The sequence below is a fragment of the Pelodiscus sinensis genome, unplaced genomic scaffold (genome assembly GCF_049634645.1).
Source record: "Pelodiscus sinensis isolate JC-2024 unplaced genomic scaffold, ASM4963464v1 ctg69, whole genome shotgun sequence".
NCBI lineage: Eukaryota > Metazoa > Chordata > Testudines > Trionychidae > Pelodiscus > Pelodiscus sinensis.
The window spans coordinates 331051-349292 of NW_027465915.1; the positions used below are offsets into that span (position 1 = coordinate 331051).

The 18242-nt window shown below is 47.4% G+C and overlaps 1 protein-coding gene across 1 annotated transcript in view; it reads right to left on the bottom strand.

Annotated features, from left to right (window-relative positions):
• Positions 1–18242, bottom strand: part of PLXNB1 (plexin B1) — a 288895-nt gene that overhangs the window by 88715 nt on the left and 181938 nt on the right. Inside the window, exons 8-13 of the mRNA XM_075916670.1 lie at positions 17197–17297; positions 16122–16254; positions 14841–14997; positions 2589–2697; positions 2388–2496; positions 759–1613 (exon numbers count right to left, since the gene is read on the bottom strand). Of these exons, the coding sequence (XP_075772785.1) occupies positions 759–1613; positions 2388–2496; positions 2589–2697; positions 14841–14997; positions 16122–16254; positions 17197–17297 (1464 nt within the window). The remainder of the gene's footprint in view (positions 1–758; positions 1614–2387; positions 2497–2588; positions 2698–14840; positions 14998–16121; positions 16255–17196; positions 17298–18242) is intronic.

Consider the following 18242-nt stretch of genomic DNA (forward strand, 5'->3'; position numbering starts at 1 on the left):
CTGCCTAAGCACCAGGTTTCCGCCCTCCACGCCTCTCCTTGGCTCCAGCCCAGTCTTGGGGCTGCTCCCTCCCCCAGGGCTCAAGCTAGAGCTCAGTGTGTGCAGACTCAGGGCTTCTGCCCCCCCCCCCTCAGTTCCTGCCTGGGTTCATGGACCTGGGCGGGGGGCTTCCACCCTCCAGGGCTTTGGACTCTCCAGGGCTTCAGTCAGGGATCCGGTCACCTGAGCTTGGGGCTTCAGCCCCCACAATCCCTGCTCGAGTCAGGGTTTCCACCCCATGGCTCCTGCCAGAGCATGGGCATTTTTCGAATGGTCCAGGGCCCCGGGGCACCACTGGCCTTGACTAGCAGCCAGGAGCCCACCCGTAGGGGCTCTCCCAGCAGCAGTGGAGAGATCCGACGTACCTCTACCTACAGGAGTTTCCTCCAGTGGAAGAAAGCTCTGCAGCTACTGCCTTTAGAGCTGGGCTCTGAAGGCAGCACCAAAATTAGTATAGCAATGCTGTGTTCCCTACAACAGCTCTGGGACGCCCCCATTCCCTTTTGAATCAGGATACCCACCCTGAAACAATACCCTGAAACTTCAGTTGCAAATATCTGAAACCATAAAACTGACCAATTTTAAGACCTTGTGGCCACGAAATTGGCCAGAATGAACAGTGAATTCGGTGGGGCCCTAAATACAGGATCCAAAGACAATGAGTTTCAAAGCAGGTCGTAGCTGTAACCATAGGTCAGAGAGCTGTGCCAAAGACTCACCAACTCCAAAAATCCAGGGGCATCATACTGAAAATCTACGCCAGGGTGCAGGATCCTGGGCAAATCAGGGGCATCCCTCTCCAAAGAGTCTCCATCGCCTGAGAGAAGAGTGGAAGCATAGAAGGGTGACGAATCATTCTCATCCATCCAGTCCTCTATGTCCTTGAGCTCTGTGCCTTCCCCAAGCAGCCAGTCAGGCAGGACTGAAGGTGGGACCTCAGAGGCGGGCAGTTCTGTCTCTAGGTGTCCTGGGAAATCAGCAGAGGAGGCGGAGGCACTTGGAGTTTGATTAGTAGTGAAAAGAGATGGGGTGGCAGAGGAGGTTGCCTCAGAGTCTGGTAACAAAGTAGTGGGAGACCACGTGGAATCTGTGATATCGGGTGGAGAGGTTAATGCTGTCACAACTGGCTGCAAAGTATTGAAGGCAGCAGTGGTGAGCGGGTCAGTGAACCACACTTCTGGGGCCAGGGTTGGTTCAGAGGCAGGCAGAGCTGTATGGTGTGCAGTCTCTGCTAGACTGGTAGTGACAGACACTGCAGTGGGGTCTGCGGCAAGGCTGGTAGTAGCAGGCTTGTCTGTTAGGGGCAGCACTGTGGAATCGGTGGTGGTGCCGAGAAAGGTGAGAGTGGCTGTAGTGGGAGTTGCTGGGTGCGTGTGGCTAAAGGTCCCTGTGGGATGAGCAGTCATGGCAGAGACTGCAGGCAAAGTGGTGGAGACTGACTCTGTGATGGGAGTGTGGTTAAGCTGAGTGACTGGGGGAGTGATGGGTTTGGTGGCCACAGTCAAAGTGCTGGGGGAGGTCATGGTGGTGGAAGCAGCTGAAGAAAGTAATGGACTTGAGGTTGGAATCTGTGTCTAAAGGGAGCCATTGAGATGGAGGTGGAGAGAGAGAGAGAATCACCAAGTGAACATGAAAACAGCAACATGTGGGAGAAAGACACAAGTGAAAAACAACAGTCAGTCAGATTCCATGGCAAAAGGGAATTCCTAGGAGGCCATTTGACCCTTCTGAGATGCCTACTGAGACAGAGGTGCAATTCTCATGCAGCTAGCTTCGCTCAGCACAGGGAATAAAAGCTAACACTGCACATCCTGCGGGCCTCAAATTCTCCAAGTAGGAAGGATTAGCTCATCTCTCAGATTCTCCAATCACAGTTTTATCCACCCTTCTTCACACCTGTCCCTCCCTGCTCATCTCCTTTGCTCTGCAACGTGGCCCAGCCTGGCTTCTCTCTCGCTCTCTACCTGCCACCATACTATTAGTTCCCTGATGGTTTCCTCCCAGCTTCCTGATCCATAAAGCTTCTCCAGATACCGCAACTCAGGTGCAGGCAGGAGGTTTCTGAGGAGTCATGACACACTCTGAGTAAGAGGCCCAACCTGCCTCAAAGCCCTGCTGCTGCAAATCTCTCTTCAGCTCCCACCCCACAACAAACTGTGGAAGCTCAACAACGCAGCCAGCCTCCAAGATCCAAGATCCCCATTGTAGTATCTAAGGGGACAGATACTCCTCTTGACACTCTCAGCCCTACAGCAGCAAGTTGGCTGCCATCTTAATCTGAGTAAAAACCCGATCTTTCTGTATTTCAGTGGCATTCTTAGTGGCTGAGATCTGTGTAGGAAACAAACCCTCTCGTTGTAGATAATGGTTCCCTCTTCACAGGTGGCTTTGTGGGTGCAGAGGTGTTGGTGGACGCACCAATTACATCCCCAGTGACTGCTCACACATCCCTGACACCTGAAAAAACAGCACAAGAATAGCCACTAAGGAGACACAGCAGACCAATCAGAATTGTCAGAGCCCTCAGATGGGGATCAACATGTACTCACGGTGCTGACTTCCTCTGCAAGGCCACTGTAGGACAGTCATAGAAAGAGAAATCCACTGAAGCAATGAAGACATCATGGAAACGCACGACTAGCTTTATGGTGATGTGCTCTGAAAATGGAAATAAAAACGCCACCTCTAAGAAACTGGAGCTCTGAGAGCGCCCCGTGCAGCGCTATAAGACAGGTAGACATAGGGTATGCTTTATGGCCAGACACATTATCTCCACAGTGTAGCTGGGAAGCAAGCCTCCTAGAATAAGCCCAATTTTCATCCTCCCTTAATGTAACCGAAACCAAATCAATGGAAAGCTTATATCTAGATCTCTAGATAGCACACCTACCATCACAGCAAGGGGTTAAGTTAGTGCACAAACCAGGAGGTAAACCAGGAAAGGTGCTTATAAGACCTCTGGCGTCAAATCTGTTGGAGGTGCAAGAATTTTTGTGTGGTCTGATTTCAGCTACCCTTTTACCTGCCAGCCCCAAGAGGGGCTAGTTCTCTTTGTCTCCGGGAGTATTAGACACTTCCACTGTTTTCTTGCTGACATACTGGATGAAGAAACAGTAACACTTGTTGTTAGAGGCAGATCCTGCAGACAGAGCTCTTCAGATTGTTTTCTATAAATTCTTTCCAGTGGTGTAGCTGTGTTGGTCCCAGGATGTTAGTGAGACAAGGTGGGCGTAATATCTTTTATTGGGCCAACTTCTGCTGGTGAGAGACAAACGTCTAAGCGCTGAGTCATCTCAAGCGCCTTTTTCTCCCACCAGCAGATAAAAGATAGGACTTTCCATGCCTTGTCTCCATTTTCATAGCACATTGTATTATCTTTCTTCATAACAGCACCGGCCTACCACACTGGACACACGCTTCCACACCGAACAAAAGAGGGAGACCTAGCCAGCTCATCTCAGGAAGCTGGCCAGACTGCCCGACCACCAAGTAAATGAGCAGTCTGGGCTGCCCTTCCCTGCAGGGCAATCCAGTCCGCTGTTCACTTCCTCTCTTCAGGCAGGCATTAAGCGCTCCCGGCTCCACAATGCCCACCACCGCTCCTTGCTCTCACTGAGGCAGAAGCCAACCTCCATTTTCCTAGAGTCTTGGCATATGAACATGGGGCTGCACCAATTCTCATTGTTTTTGATGTGAATGAAACCAGGCAACATTCAGGGAGGACAGCAACTGCAGTACTGTTGGCAGCTGAAAGTGACAGAAGAATGTGGAGTTCAGAAGGAGGTTGCAGGGAAACAAAAGGGATGAAGGGAGGAGCACTGAGGGTGAAGTTTTTGGAGAATGTTGGGAATAACTTCCTGGTACAACTGCTGAAGGAACAGACCAGGGCCATGAGCATCTTGACCTGCGCTTGCAAACAGGGAGGAACTAATAGGGGAAGTAGAGGTGGGTGACAGCCTGGGGAGCAGTGATCATGAGATGGTAGATTTCAGGATCCTGACAAAAGGAAGAAAGGGGAGGAACAAAATACACACCCTGGACTTCAGAAAAGCAGACTTTGACTCCCTCGGAGAACTGATGGGCAGGATTCCCCGGGATGCTAACATGAAGGGGAAAGGAGTCCAGGAGAGCTGGCAATATTTTAAAGAAGCCTTATTAAAGGCACACAGAGAAACCATCCCAAAGTGCAGCAAGAAATGCAAATACAGTGGGCGACCAGATTGGCTTACCAGGGAAATCTTTGGTGAGCTTAAACACAAAAAGGAAGCTGACAAGAAGAGGAAACTTGGACAGATGACTAGGGAGGAGTATAAATATAGGGAGGAGAGAATCAGGAAGGTGAAAGCTCAATTGGAATTGCAGCTAGCAAGGGATGTGAAGGATAACAAGAAAGGCTTCTACAGGCATGTTAGCAATAAGAGGGTGATCAGAGAGGGTGTGGAGCCCTTACTGAATGAGGGCGGTAACCTAGTGACAGATGATGCAGGAAAAGCTGAAGTACTCAATGCTTTCTTTGCCTCTGTCTTCACAGACAAGGTCAGCTCCCAGACTAATGCACTAGGCAACACAGTATAGGAAAGAGGTAGACAGCCCTCGGTGGAGAAAGAACAGGTTAAGAACTATTTAGAAAAGCTAAACATACACAAATCCATGGGTCCGGATTTAATGCATCTGAGGATTCTGAGGGAGTTGGCAAATGTCATTGAGGAGCCTTTGGCTATTATCTTTGAAAACTTGTGGCGATCAGGAGTGATCCCGGCTGATTGGAAAAAGGCAAATGTAGTGCCCATCTTTAAAAAAGGGAAGGAGGACAATCCAGGGAACTACAGACCAGTCAGCCTTACCTCAGTCCCCAGAAAAATCATGGAGGGGATCCTCAAGGAATCCATTTTGAAGCACTTGGAAGAGGGGACAGTGATTAGCAATAGTCAACATGGATTCACCAAGGGCAAGTCATACCTGACCAATCTGATTAGCTTCTATAATGAGATAACTGGCTCTGTCAACATGGCGAAGTCGGTATATGTGATATATCTTGACTTTAGCAAAGCTTTTGATACGGTCTCCCACAATAGTCTTGCCAGCAAGTTAAGGAAGTACGGATTGGATAAATGGACAGTAAGATGGACAGAAAGCTGGCCAGATTGTTGGGCCCAACGGATAGTGATGAATGGCTCGATGTCAGGTTGGCAGTCGGTTTCAAGCGGAGTTCCGCAAGAATCGGTTCTGGGGCCGGTTTTGTTCAATATCTTTATTAATGACCTGGATGAGGGGATGGATTGCACCCTCAGCAAGTTTGCAGATGACACTAAGCTAGGGAGAGTGGTAGATACACTGGAGGGCAGGGATAGTGTCCAGAGTGACCTGGACAGATTAGAGGGTTGGGCCAAAAGAAATCTGATGAGGTTCAACAAGGACAAGTGCAGAATCCTGCACTTGGGATGGAAGAATCCCAAACATTGGTACAGGCTGGGGACTGACTGGCTAAGTAGAAGTTCAGCAGAGAAGGACCTGGGGATTACAGTGGATGAGGAGCTGGATATGAGTCAACAGTGTGCCATTGTAGCAAAGAAGGCTGATGGCATATTAGGGTGCATTAGAAGGAGCATTGCCAGCAGATCTAGAGCAGTGATTATTCCCCTTTATTCTGCACTGGTGAAGCCACACCTGGAGTACTGAGTCCAGTTCTGGGCCCCCCACTATAGAAAGGATATGGACGCACTGGAGATGGTCCAGTGGAGACCGACCAAAATGATGAGGGGGCTGGAGCACATGACCTATGAGGAGAGGCTGAGGGATTTGGGATTTGATAGCAGCCTTCATCTTCCTGAAGGGAGGCTCCAAAGAGGATGGAGAGAGGCTGTTCTCAGTAGTGACAGATGGCGGAACAAGGAGCAATGGGCTCAAGTTACACTGGGGGAGGTCTAGGTTGGAGATTAGGAAAAACTATTTCACTAGGAGGATGCTGAAGCGCTGGAATGGTTTCCCAAGGGATGGGGTGGAATCTCCATTCTTAGAGGTGTTAAGTCTCGACTTGACAAAGCCCTGGCTGGGTTGATGTAGTTGGGGTTGGTCCTGCTTTGGGCAGAGGGCTGGACCTGATGTCCTCCTGAGGTCTCTTCCAGCTCTAGGATTCTATAATTCTAACCTTGACAAAACCATGTTCAGGTCTCATTCAGGTTCTAGGTTCCTCACACCTGGGTATAATCTGCCCAAACCTTTAAGGAACCACCCCACCAATCAATCTACAAACACTGAGTACCCTCTAGACCAGTGTTTCCCAATTTTATTTGGCCGAGGAACCCTTTTCAGCTTTTCAGAATTTCAAGGAAACCTTGGGGAGGGGGGGACTTACCAATTCATGAAAATCCCCACCAATGCATAAAAATAACATTCCTTCCCCAAGACCCCCACCCCCTTTTCTTGAGGCCTCATCCACTCTGTTCCCCTCCTGTCCATCACTTGCCATCCCCCGCCATTATACACTCTCACTAGGTTGAGACAGGAGGTGTGGGGTGGGAATGAGGGATTTGGGTGTGGAAGGGGTAAGAAGTACAAGCTCTGGGAGGGAATTTGGATGCAGGAGAAGGGGATATTGGCTCGGGGAGGAGGTTCCAGGCCCAGGAGTGTTGGGCTCAGGTGGAAGGTTGGGGTGCTGAGCAAGCCATGGGCTTGTGGATGTGAGGGTGCAAGAGTTTGGGCTGGATATGTGAGGGACTCAGGGCAAGAAGGTTGAGCATTATGGGCTCAGGACACAGATATGTGATGTGTGGATGGTGCAGGAGTGTTGTGGCAGAAGACTGAGGATGTGGGGATGCTGGAGTTTGGGGACGTAAGAGGCTCAGGACAGGGGGTTCCAGTGTATGATTTGGGGTCAGGTGGTGCAGGAGTGTTATGATGCTGAAGTTAGATGAGGGTTTGGTCCCAATTGGGGGCTTGTTGACCAGACTTCATTTTGAAATAAAATATTATGTCAAACTCAAAAGCTTTTAGCATTGTCTTTATTTATGAGCGGGGTAAGGAACCTGTTTTGAGTCAAGGGTCACTGACCCACAGAAAAGTCAGTTGGGGCCACACAAGTGAGATGCAAAAAAACCCAAACAACCCTCCAAAAAACTCCAAGCCTCACTAATGTGGTCCCAAATGTGCTGGTGGGGGCAGGGGACAGAGTGCTAGTGGGTGCAGGGGCTGGGGAGAGGGTGCTGCTGGGTGGAAGGATGCTGGCTCAGGTGGCAGGGTGCTGGGGCAAGGTGCTGGGGCAGGCAGGTGGTGGAGTGCTGGGGTCAGGGACATGGTCCTGCTGGGCACTAGGATGACTGGCAGGCTGCTGGGACAAGGAACAGGGTGCTGCTGGGTGCTAGAATGGATGGCAGGGTGCTGGGGCCAGGGTGGTGCTGAGTCCTGGGGTGTGAGGCAGGGTGCTGGGGCCAGGGACAGGGTGGTGCTAGGTGCTAGGGTGGATGGCAGGGCTGCCAAGGAGTGGGATGGGGATAGGGTGCAGGATCTAAGAGGGAGGTGGGGGGGCAGAAGGGGGCAAGGTCTGGGTGGGAGGTAGGATGCAGAAGCAGGCTGGATGTAGGGTGTCTGGCCAGGGGGAGGGAGCAGAAGCAGGCTGGATGTAGGGTGTCTGGCTACAAGGGAGAGTGCAAGGAGGGGACTTGGGTAGGAGTTGGACCTCTCTGAACTGGCACCCTCTGGACCTGACTGGTCCCAGATGAGGGATTTTTGGACCAGGGGAGGTCATTTCAGGGCTCCTGGTTCCCTCGCCCTCTCCACTAGGCTTCTTTGCACCTCCCTCCCCTGCAACCGAACTGAGCTGCCCACCCCTGCTGGTTCCCTGCACCTCCCCCATAATCATCCCCCGCAATCCGAGGGAGTGCCGCACCAGTTCCCTGCAGCCCCTCCCAGCCCAGCTGAGCTGCCTGTCTGTTCCGTATGCCCTCCCCCATCCACCTCAGCCCAGCTGAGCCCTGCACTGTTCAGTGTATCAATAGAGGAGGTTTTGGAACAAATTGATACACTGAACAGTAACAAGTTACCGGGACCGAATGGCATTGACCCAAAAGAACTCAAATGAGAAATTGCAGCTTCCGTACCTACTGACTGGAAGATAGCTAGCGGGACACCAATATTTAAAAAGGGCTTTAGAGGAGATCCTGGCAATCACAGACCAGTAAGTCTAATGTCAGTACCGGGCCAATTAGCTGAAACTATAATAAGGAATAAAATGGCCAGACACACAGATGAACATAATTTGTTGGGGGAAAAGTCAACATGGTTTCTGTAAAGGGAAATCATGCCTTACTAATCTGCTAGAGCTCTTTGAGAAGGTCAACAAATATGTTGGCAAGGGGGATTCAGTGGATGTAGTGTTCTTAGATTTTCAGAAAGCCTTTGACTAGGTCCCTCACCAAAGGCTCTTAAGTAAAGTAAGTTGTCATGGGATAAGAGGGAAGGTCCTTTTGTGGATTGATAGCTGGTTAAAAGACAGGAAAAGAGTAGGAATAAATGGTCAGTTTTCCAAGTGGAGACAGGTAACTAGTGAGGTCCCCCAAAGGTCTGTCCTGGGACCCATCCTATTCAACTTATTTATAAATGATCTGGAGAAAAGGATAAACAGTGAGGTGGCAAAATATGCAGATGATACCAAATTGCTCAAGATAGTTAAGACCAAAGCAGACTGTGAAGAGCTTCAAAAAGATCTCCCCAAGCTAAGTGACTGGGCAAGAAAATGGCAAATGAAATGTAATGTGGATAAATGTGAAGTAATGCACATCGGAAAACCTAATCCCAACTATATGTACAAAATGATGGCGACTAATTTAGCAATAACCACTCAAGAGAGAGATCTTGGAGTCATTATGGATAGTTCTCTGAAAACATCTATTCCGTGTGCAACGGCAATCAAAAAAGCAAATGGAATGTTAGGAATCATTTAAAAAAGGGATAGAGAATAAGACAGATAATATCTTATTGACTCTATATAAAAATGAATACTTGAATACTGCATACAGATGTGGTCGTCTCATCTAAAAAAAGATATATTAGCACTGGAAAAGGTTCAGAAAAGGGCAACAAAAATGATCAGGGGTTTAGAATGGGTGCCATAAGAAAAGAGATTTAAAAGACTTGGACTTTTCAGCTTAGAAAAGAGACTAAGGGGGGATATGATAGAGGTCTATAAAATCATGACTGGTGTGGAAAAAGTGAATAAGAAAAAAGTGAATAAGGAAAAGTTATTTTCTTGTTCCCATAATATAAGAAGTAGGAGTCACCAAATGAAATTAATAGGTAGCAGGTTCAAAGCAAACAAAAGGAAGTTTTTCATCACACAGTGCACACTCAACGTGTGCAACTCCTTTCCAGATGTTGTGAAAACCAGGACTTTACCAGGATTCAAAAAAGAACTGGATAATTCCTGGAGGTTAGGTCCATCAATGGCTATTAGCCAGGATGAGTAGGAATGGCGTCCCTAGCCTCTGTTTGTCACATCATGATTCCCTGTTCTGTTCACTCCCATTGGGGCATCTGGCATTGGCCACTGTCAGCAAACAGAATACTGAGCTAAATGGATCTTTGGTCTGACCTAGTAGGGCTATTGTTATTTTCTTATGTAATACATTGTCATGAGGTTATCTGTGAAAATTTAAACTGATCTGTTGGTAGTAACAGGCAGAAAATGTTGGCATGCACTACAGACATCTTGCAATTCTAAAAGGTTTATATGGAGTCTGGACTCCTCAGGAAACCAGCGTGCCTGAACCATGTGATGTTCCAGATGAGTTCCGCATCCAATGAGTGATGTGTCTGTGGTAATCGTGATGGATGGTTGCTTGAGCTGAAAGGGAACACCTGTGCATGTGTTAGTTGGGTTCACCCACCAAGAAAGGGACCTTTTGATAGGCATTGTCAAGCACTCAATGTGGTGATGAGGTCTATAGACCGATCTTAGACTCTGTAGGAGTCTCATTTGCAGCTGGTCATGGCAGATCACAAAAGTTGTTGATGCCATATGGCCTAGCAACTGATGACATAGTTTGATAGTTGTTCGTGGACTATTCTGAGCTGTTAGAACAAGGTCAGAGAATGTTTGGAACCTCTGATGAGGTAGTGAGGCTGTGATACAGTCCAGGTGTGCTCCAATGAAATCAAGCTGTGGTGTACACATTCATGTGCACTTTGGATAACTGAGCTGTAGATCCTGGTAGTTGAAGAGAGTCATGGGCTTGGTGACCACTTGCGCAGTCTGATGTTGGGATGACCCTTTCAGGAGACAGTCATCCAAGTAAGGGAATATGATAATTCCCGACCTGTGTAAATGTGTCCCAACAACCACAAGGACCTTGGAGAAGGTTTGGGGAATGGTAGATAATCCAAATGGGAGGACTTGGTATTGGACATGCATGTCCCCTATAGCGAATTGTAGGTATCGTCTGTGCACTGGGTCTATTCCAATATGAAAAGATATGTCTTGGAGGTCAAGGATAGGTAGCCAATATCCCTTTTCCAGTGCAGGAATTATGGTGGCGAAGATTATCATCTTGAAGTGCTGTGGTTGAATGAATCTGTTCAATCTGCATGAGACCAGAATGAGTCTCCATTCCCGTTTTTTTGTTGGTGAGGCAATAATGGGAGTAAAACCAGGTCCCTCTGTGATGATGAGGCACATGTTCTATTGTCCTTAGTTGCAGGAGGTGGTTCAGTTCCTGCATGAGAGGGACCTCCTGAGAAGTGTCCCTGAAGAGGGATGGGTATGGGGTGTGTGAAGGGGTGTGAAAAAAACAAGAGGCAGTGTCCAGATTGGGCTGTATCTAGCACTCCTTTGTCTGTGGTGATCTTGCTCCAGACTGTGTAGGAGGTCGCTAGGCAGTTCCCAAATGGGGCTCAAATGGTGGAATCCTGCGGTGGAACTTTCAGGATGATCAGAAATTCAACCAACAAAAGGTTTGCCTTGAAGCTGATGGTTGGGAACGTGATGACTGCGCCCAGTCTGGCACTGTTTGCATCTGTAGTTGTAGTGTCGCTGGGGCTGTGTATAGGGGGAGGATTTGAATCTCTGATTAAGAACTCTTCCCTGTTTCCACTTGGCTGCAGGCACATGGACTCCCAAGATCTTCTAGGTGGACCTTGATTCTTTCAGAGTGACGAGGGCAGCATTGGTGGACTCAGCTAAGAGTTTTGAACCTTCAAATAGAAGGTCTTCTACCGTTGCCTGCACTTCTTACGGGAACTCCAAAACATGCAGCCAGGATGCATGCTGCATGACCACTGAGTGTGGAGATGGACACTGCAGTGGTGTCAGCTGAGTCTAGCGCCACTTGCAGAGCCATGCATGCAATGAGGAACCTATCATTTGTGTTCAATACATGGTGACATTTGATTGAAGATGCTGTGGATGTAGTTTGCGAGAAGCATCACATAGTTTGCAATCCTGAGTTGCCGGGTCCAGGTGAATAGGCTTTCCAGCCGAATAAGTCTAACCACTTCCAACCCCTACTAAAGGGGGTGGTACAAGCATCATTCTGCCTGTCCCTCTGGTTGACCGCATCAACCCACTAATGAATATGGGGTGGAATGGGTGAAGAGAAAGTCTGCTCCCTGTGGTGCAACGTAATATTTCTTTATGGAATTCTTACATGAGGGAGGGATGGTTGCAGGAGTTTGCCAAATGATCTTGGCTGGGACAATTAGGGCCTCGGTCGTGGGTAAAGCCAGTGTAACACTGGAGAGGAATGGGGAATGTCCATCAGCCTGTGTTAAGTCTCAGGCAGTTACTGTAGGGAAGTATTCAGAGATTCAGCTACCCTTTTATATAATTCTTGAAAAGATTTAAAATCATTTCCAGCAATGGGTGGTGGTGGCATGACTGTATCATTCAAGAGAAAAAGACAACATGCGTGCTGGTGAATCAGCAATGGGCTGATCCTCCCAAATCTCTACATCCTCCTCAAAGTTTGCCACTGGGAAAGGCACGTGATCAATGTGATGGAGCTGGCTGCGGTACTAGCTGGGATGGTGAAGCTCTGTACATAGCCCAAGGATCCCATTAGGGTCAAGAAGTTGCCATTGTGTTAGCTGCTGCATCTGCCTGGGTGATAAGTGTTGTGGGTGTATGTAGACCTGAAGAGGTCTCTTCTTCCTCATCCTCATTAGAAAATGGAGGTGCTGAGCCTGAAGGAGTAGTGTGAGCTGTAGTAAGGCTGAACCATGATGTTGCCAGGACGCCATTGGTACCAAACAGAGGCGTCCTGAGTGTTGAGGTAACAGTCAAATCTGCTTCACTGGTGAATCCTTGTGGTGCCAAGCACATCAGTACCAGCATCAACGCCAGGTTTTTTTGGCATCGATGGTGCTGTTCTTGGCTTGGTGTGGGATGGCGCCTCAGAGTTAACCCATGTAGGGTCCTTTGATCCTCAGGTGTCTGTACCAGACAAACCCACTGCCTCCCAGTCCAAAACTTTCAGTGTCGCTGCTGCTATTTGTGGTAAAGAGTACATTTTGAAGGGGCAATTAGCTGTAGTCAAACAAAGGGAGCACTTTTTCTTGATTGCAGCCAGAAGGGCATCTCTGGACCTGAAGCCTGAGGGAGCTGGTTTGTCTGACATTGATGTAGGCGATGGTTGCCTTGGCGGTGTGGAATGCTCTGAGTTGGAGGCAGGGTGGAGAGATTTCTCCATGGGCATTAGCTTTAGTTGAAGTTCTCTAACCTTCTTGGTCCTTGCAGTTAGTTTCTTGAAATGAGGGTACTTCCATGTAATGTGCACCTCGTGCAGACAGCAGACACACTGGGAGTGCCTGTCTGATAGTGGATTCAAAATCTGCAAGTTAGGCAACACTTAAAGCCAGGGGAGCCAGGCATGTCCTAGAAAACGGACAAGCCATAAAAGCGGCAACTTTTTAAAAAATAAAATAAAGAGGATGAAGAAGGACTGAATAAATTACTATGAAGACTAAAGGAAAGTAAAATAAGGGTAGGATATGGTCTGAGGGGGGATGACAAGGGCGACTGCTAAATTCTGACTAAAGACAATGGTGGAAGAGAAGGAATTGAAGGGTTGGCTGACTGTGCATGCGTGACAGTGGCCCCAAACAGCACAAGTTGGCTGCTCACATTTACAGCCGACAGAGGACATTGCTACTACAATTCTCCGATTAGAAGTGCAGGGGCACCAAGACCCTTGAAGTGGAATACCCACAGGAACGCTCCTCAAAGAAGTACTATATTTACTATTTTCCAGTCATATGGTACCACTCGCAATTGGCTAGATTAGAAATTACTGTTATTGCATTTGCAATTTCATGCACCAGTTCTTTCAGAATTCTGAGAGGGAGATTAGCTGGTTCCCCTGATTTAAAATCATTAAACTTCTTGAGTTTTGCTTTCACCTCTGTTAGGGCAGTTCCACTGATATACATTCAGTCCAATCAGCCATCCTGCCTTTGCCTCAAATCCCTAGTGAAAACTGAGGAAAATATTCATTTACCGTAGTGTTTGGGCCTGACTTAGATTATCCTTAATTTCTACCCCAACCACTTTGTATAGTGACCCCATTTCTTCTTGTTCTCTTTTTATTTATATGGTTTAAGAACCTTTAACTATTTGTTTTAATTTCCTTTCCAAGGTCTAGCTCATCTTTACATTTGACAATCATCACTTTATTCCTACACCTTCTGACATCTTTCACTTTCTCAGATGATAGATTTCTTTTTCCATTCCTTTGTAGAATCGCTGCTTATTCCTACTAGCATATTTTTGAGGTGGCTATTCATCCAGTTAGGCCTGGAGCACTTCCATGCAAGTTTATTCTTCTTAGTGGGGAAGCAAGTGCCAGATAAGTTTTGCATCTCTGACTTGAAGAAATTCTAAGATTTCACATTTAAGTTCCTGAGCTCTTCAGGTCAGTTGCCTTCACTAATTAGTTCCCTTAATTTCTCAATGTGCACCCTGTAATTGGTGACCTGGCTTTGGTTATCTTTCCATTTAATTTAAATTGAATCAACTCAAGCAAAGATTATTTTTTTCCCAATGAGCTCTTCTATAATATTACTGGTTACCATAACCAAATCAAAAATAGCATTAACTTTTAATGGCTTAATGACTATTTGGTGACAACATCTGTCAGCTACAACATCCAGGGCCCTACCATTATAAGAAGCATTTGTTCCCAACTTATATCTGATAAGTGAAAGTGTCACAGAATCACAGTTCCCAGTAGTATTCATCCACTTCATTCAATGGCAAAAAAACTAAGTTACCACAGAGTTAAGGTTGCTTGGTAGTATGTTGACCTCTTGCAGTAACTGAAATAAGCAAAACTCAATGCACAGTAAATGTTGCTCATGCAAACTTAACTCTGCCCTCTTTCAGAAATACCCCTGGACACCCCATTGACACCTATACCACTCTTCTGTCAAGAAGAACAGTGGCTGACATGTACAAGTTCTCCACCTCCTTTGTAAGCCCTTCACTTTCACCCCCATGTCAAATGGACACAAAGAAAACATACAGTTGCCCACATCCCCTTCCCTCTGCCCTCTTCTGGTTCTTGACACTTTAAGATTCAGGTAGTTCCAGATCCTGGAGAACACTGAAACGGACAGTTCCCCAGAAATAATACCATATGCGTACAATTTGAGAACTATGCGACAGACTTTTACAACTCCCTTAAAGGATACGTACTCAACCTATTCTTTCCCTTGCCATCATTAAAGCATTAGCATTCTCTTCTGTCCCACCTCACCACAGACATTCTGACTAACTCCGGTGCACCCTAGTCACTTACAGAGAATGTTTAACTGACCTGTTCCTGCTCTCAAAGCTGGTGCTTGGCTGGGATCTGGGGAGGGACACACAATGCCGGATTCTGTCAGTGCTGCAGGACTCTCGTAGTCTTCGAAGAAGCATGAATAGGATTCTTCCTCATGCAAGGGTGGTAAATCCAAGACCGTCAGGAAAATCTGCCCATCAAATATTAATATAAATCCCTGGTCTCCGTGGATAATTCACACTTTTCTGGTTAACACGCTTTTGCTTTCCAAACGGCTCACTTTCAGATCCACAGAAACGTCCATCCATTGACTGCCTTTCTAAGGTGTCCCCCACCATTGTATCCAATCTCATTATCCTAGCTGCCATTTTCTATGCCTTTTCCCATTCCTTAATGTCCTTCCTATAAGCGAGCCTCCAGAGCTGTGCCCAGTTCTCTAGATCGGCAGTTCACAGACTGTGGCTTGGGACCCCAAAGTGGATTGCAACTCTGTTTTAATGGGGTTGTCAGGGCTGCCACTAGACTTGCTGGACCTGGGGTTGGAGCTGAAGCCCAGCCCCGCCGCCTCTGCCCAAAGCCCAACCTCCACTGCCCAGGGCTAAAGTTGAAACTTCTGCCCTTGCCGACAGGGCTCAGGTTATGTTCTCCTCCCCACTGAGGCTGAAGCCCTTGGGCTTCAGCTTCCCCTACTCCCCACCCCAGAGGCAATGGGACATCCTAAGGGCTCTAGCCCCCTGTCCCAGGATGGTGGGGCTTGGGTAGGTTTAGGCTTCCATCCCATTCCCGGGATCACGTAGTAATGACATTTGAGAACCCTGGTCTCGATGGAATCTGGGTTCCCACCACACTGACAGAATTCTCACCCAGGGGACATCTCAGCATCCCGTTGGCTCTTCTAGGAGAGCTCAGGCAATGGGCTGATGCTTTTTACTTTCTTTTACTATCCTTTTAATAATCAGCATGATGAAGCTTTAGAAATCTATAGACAAGTATATACTTGCCAAGCACAGACTGCACAAGGCAAGCAAGAACTCCCCAACATTTATCACTCTCACAGTAATACATGCCTAGACATCTGACTTGACAAAGGCCATGCTGGAATCCATCCCTTCTGGGGCTATCATTACATGTAAGAACCCTGGGTAAGACACACCCGGGATGAACTCAAAACTTAGTGATTCATCTGCCACGGACGTCAATAGGAGATTTCTTTGTTTACTCCAGAATGGAGGTGGCCCACCATTTAAAGGCATGAAAAAAAAAAGCAACCCTTCTTATCCCAGGCCATGTTTTAAGTACAAAGTCCCTGCTCACATTTCTCTTTTCTTCTCTGCTGATATTAGCTGGGCTTAGTGACTGGATGGACACACACTGTTGTGTAGAATTAAAGCTCCAAAGCCACTGCTTATTCGCTATGGACCTGGAGCATTCAGAACGACGACTGCACCTGGAGAAAGAGAGTTAGGAAACCATTAGTGTACTCTTCAAAGCCGAGGAGGGAACACATTCTTTGGCTACAGTCCTGCTGTGAGCACGGCTCTTCCCAGCAAGAGTTGTAGGAAAACCAGACACACCAGCAATGGTAGTGACAAAAAGCTAAGGCATGTTGTCTCAGTAGCCCCGCCAGTGCTATGGGAATGCAAAGCGGGTATGAATGGGACTCTTGGCCACACTGGGTATTCAAGATACTGCACAACTTCATTTTGTAAATTATATTTACAGTGTTCAGTTGAGTAAACCCGGGGGCAATGTAGGACAGAACAGAGAGCTCTGCACTGAACACCGTGGCCCCACATAAGCAGAAACAGAGAAAAGGAGAGCCACGTGGAAGTAGAACCAAGTCTGATGGGAGCTGAAGTTCACAGCATTGCTGGACCCTTCCCCAAAGACTGGGAGAGCGTGTCAAAGGTGGAATGAGAAAGGAGAAGGTTGTCAGATGCATGGAACAGACTAGTGTCCTTACTGTGGTCAGAGTGCAACCCAAACCGAGATCCATGGGTGATCCATGGTGACTGAAGAGATAAGCGCAGAACTGACTCGAGTGTGCAGGCGAAAAAGCAGCTATTAACTAATGGTGGCATTTTCAAGGAGGTAGTGTAGGAAGACAAAATCATATGATAGAAGGATGAGGTATTAAAGAAAGCATGAACTCAGAGGAGATGTATGTATCACATGCAGCAGCCATAATTATTCCAAGTAGGGCTAGAAAAGTCTAAATGCATGTTGCACGAGATCATATAAATGTACAAATAGAGTTAACATTATTGCATACTGTACCTTATTGGAGTTTCCCAATAAACTGATAGAATTTAGCAAAAGAAAATTAGCTAGCTAATCTCAAATAATCATCTCTCTGGAGAGCCTTGTTGAGGAAGTAATCAGATCTCACCGTCCCTGGAGAACACACCAGCCACAATATGGGTCTTTCAGTGTCAAACACGATTCACAATCCAAGTACTGTGAACATTCTAATATGGGAACCTTTACCACCTGCCAGAGAAAGACAAATTAATCTAGTGATCTAGTGAAATTCCAACTCAAATCCCAGCAACTCCACCCACAATTCCTAGAACTTCTGCTCTTCCTAATGAACCCTACTAACCTGATGCTCATTCAACATCCTGTTAGCTATCAGTAGCATCTGAAACTAAAGAAATAGGAGCTCTATGTTCAAAACTAGCCATTTCCCATATCAATGGAAGAGCAAAGTGTCCTGTCATGGTCTTCTCTGAATCCTCTACAATTTCTCAACAACTTCTTTAATGCATGGACACCAGAACACATCATCCAGTCTGCTCACAAATGCTGTTCATATACAGAAGCAATGCCATCTCTCTGCTTCTGATATTTCCTTGTCTATACATTGAAGCCGTGGTGTCCAACCAGTTCTGAAGCAGTAGCCACTCTAGTGCTATAGCCACTGCCATAGCCACACTGAACCAGGCAAATAGTCACATGTGTTAATGGCTCGTGTGTTGGACACCATGGCACTAAAGGATCATAGTAACCCATTTGGAAAGAGCATTGCCCTGGGAGTTCATGTTCAACTGGTTTCCATCACAGCCCCTACCTAGTTCCTTTTAGAGTCTCTGCTTTTTTTCTGACTGGATTGCAAAATGATAAGAAGGAATACATGTGGGAGATAAGATATAGACCAGGGGTAGGAAAATACCAGCCTATGGACCAGATTCAGTTTGCAAGGATTAGCCCCTGGGGGCGAGGATACCACTATATTGACTTGTGCCTCCACAGGTATGGGCAATTGCAGCTTTTGCTGGCCACAGATCACAGTTCCCCATCAACGGAAGCTGCGGAAAGTGGTGTCCTGGCCTGCACCACTTCCTGCTGTTCCCACTGGCTGGGAACAGTGATCTGCAGCCAGCGGGAGCTGAAATGTAGCAGCAGCAGCCCCCGAGGCCTATCCCTAGAGAACTG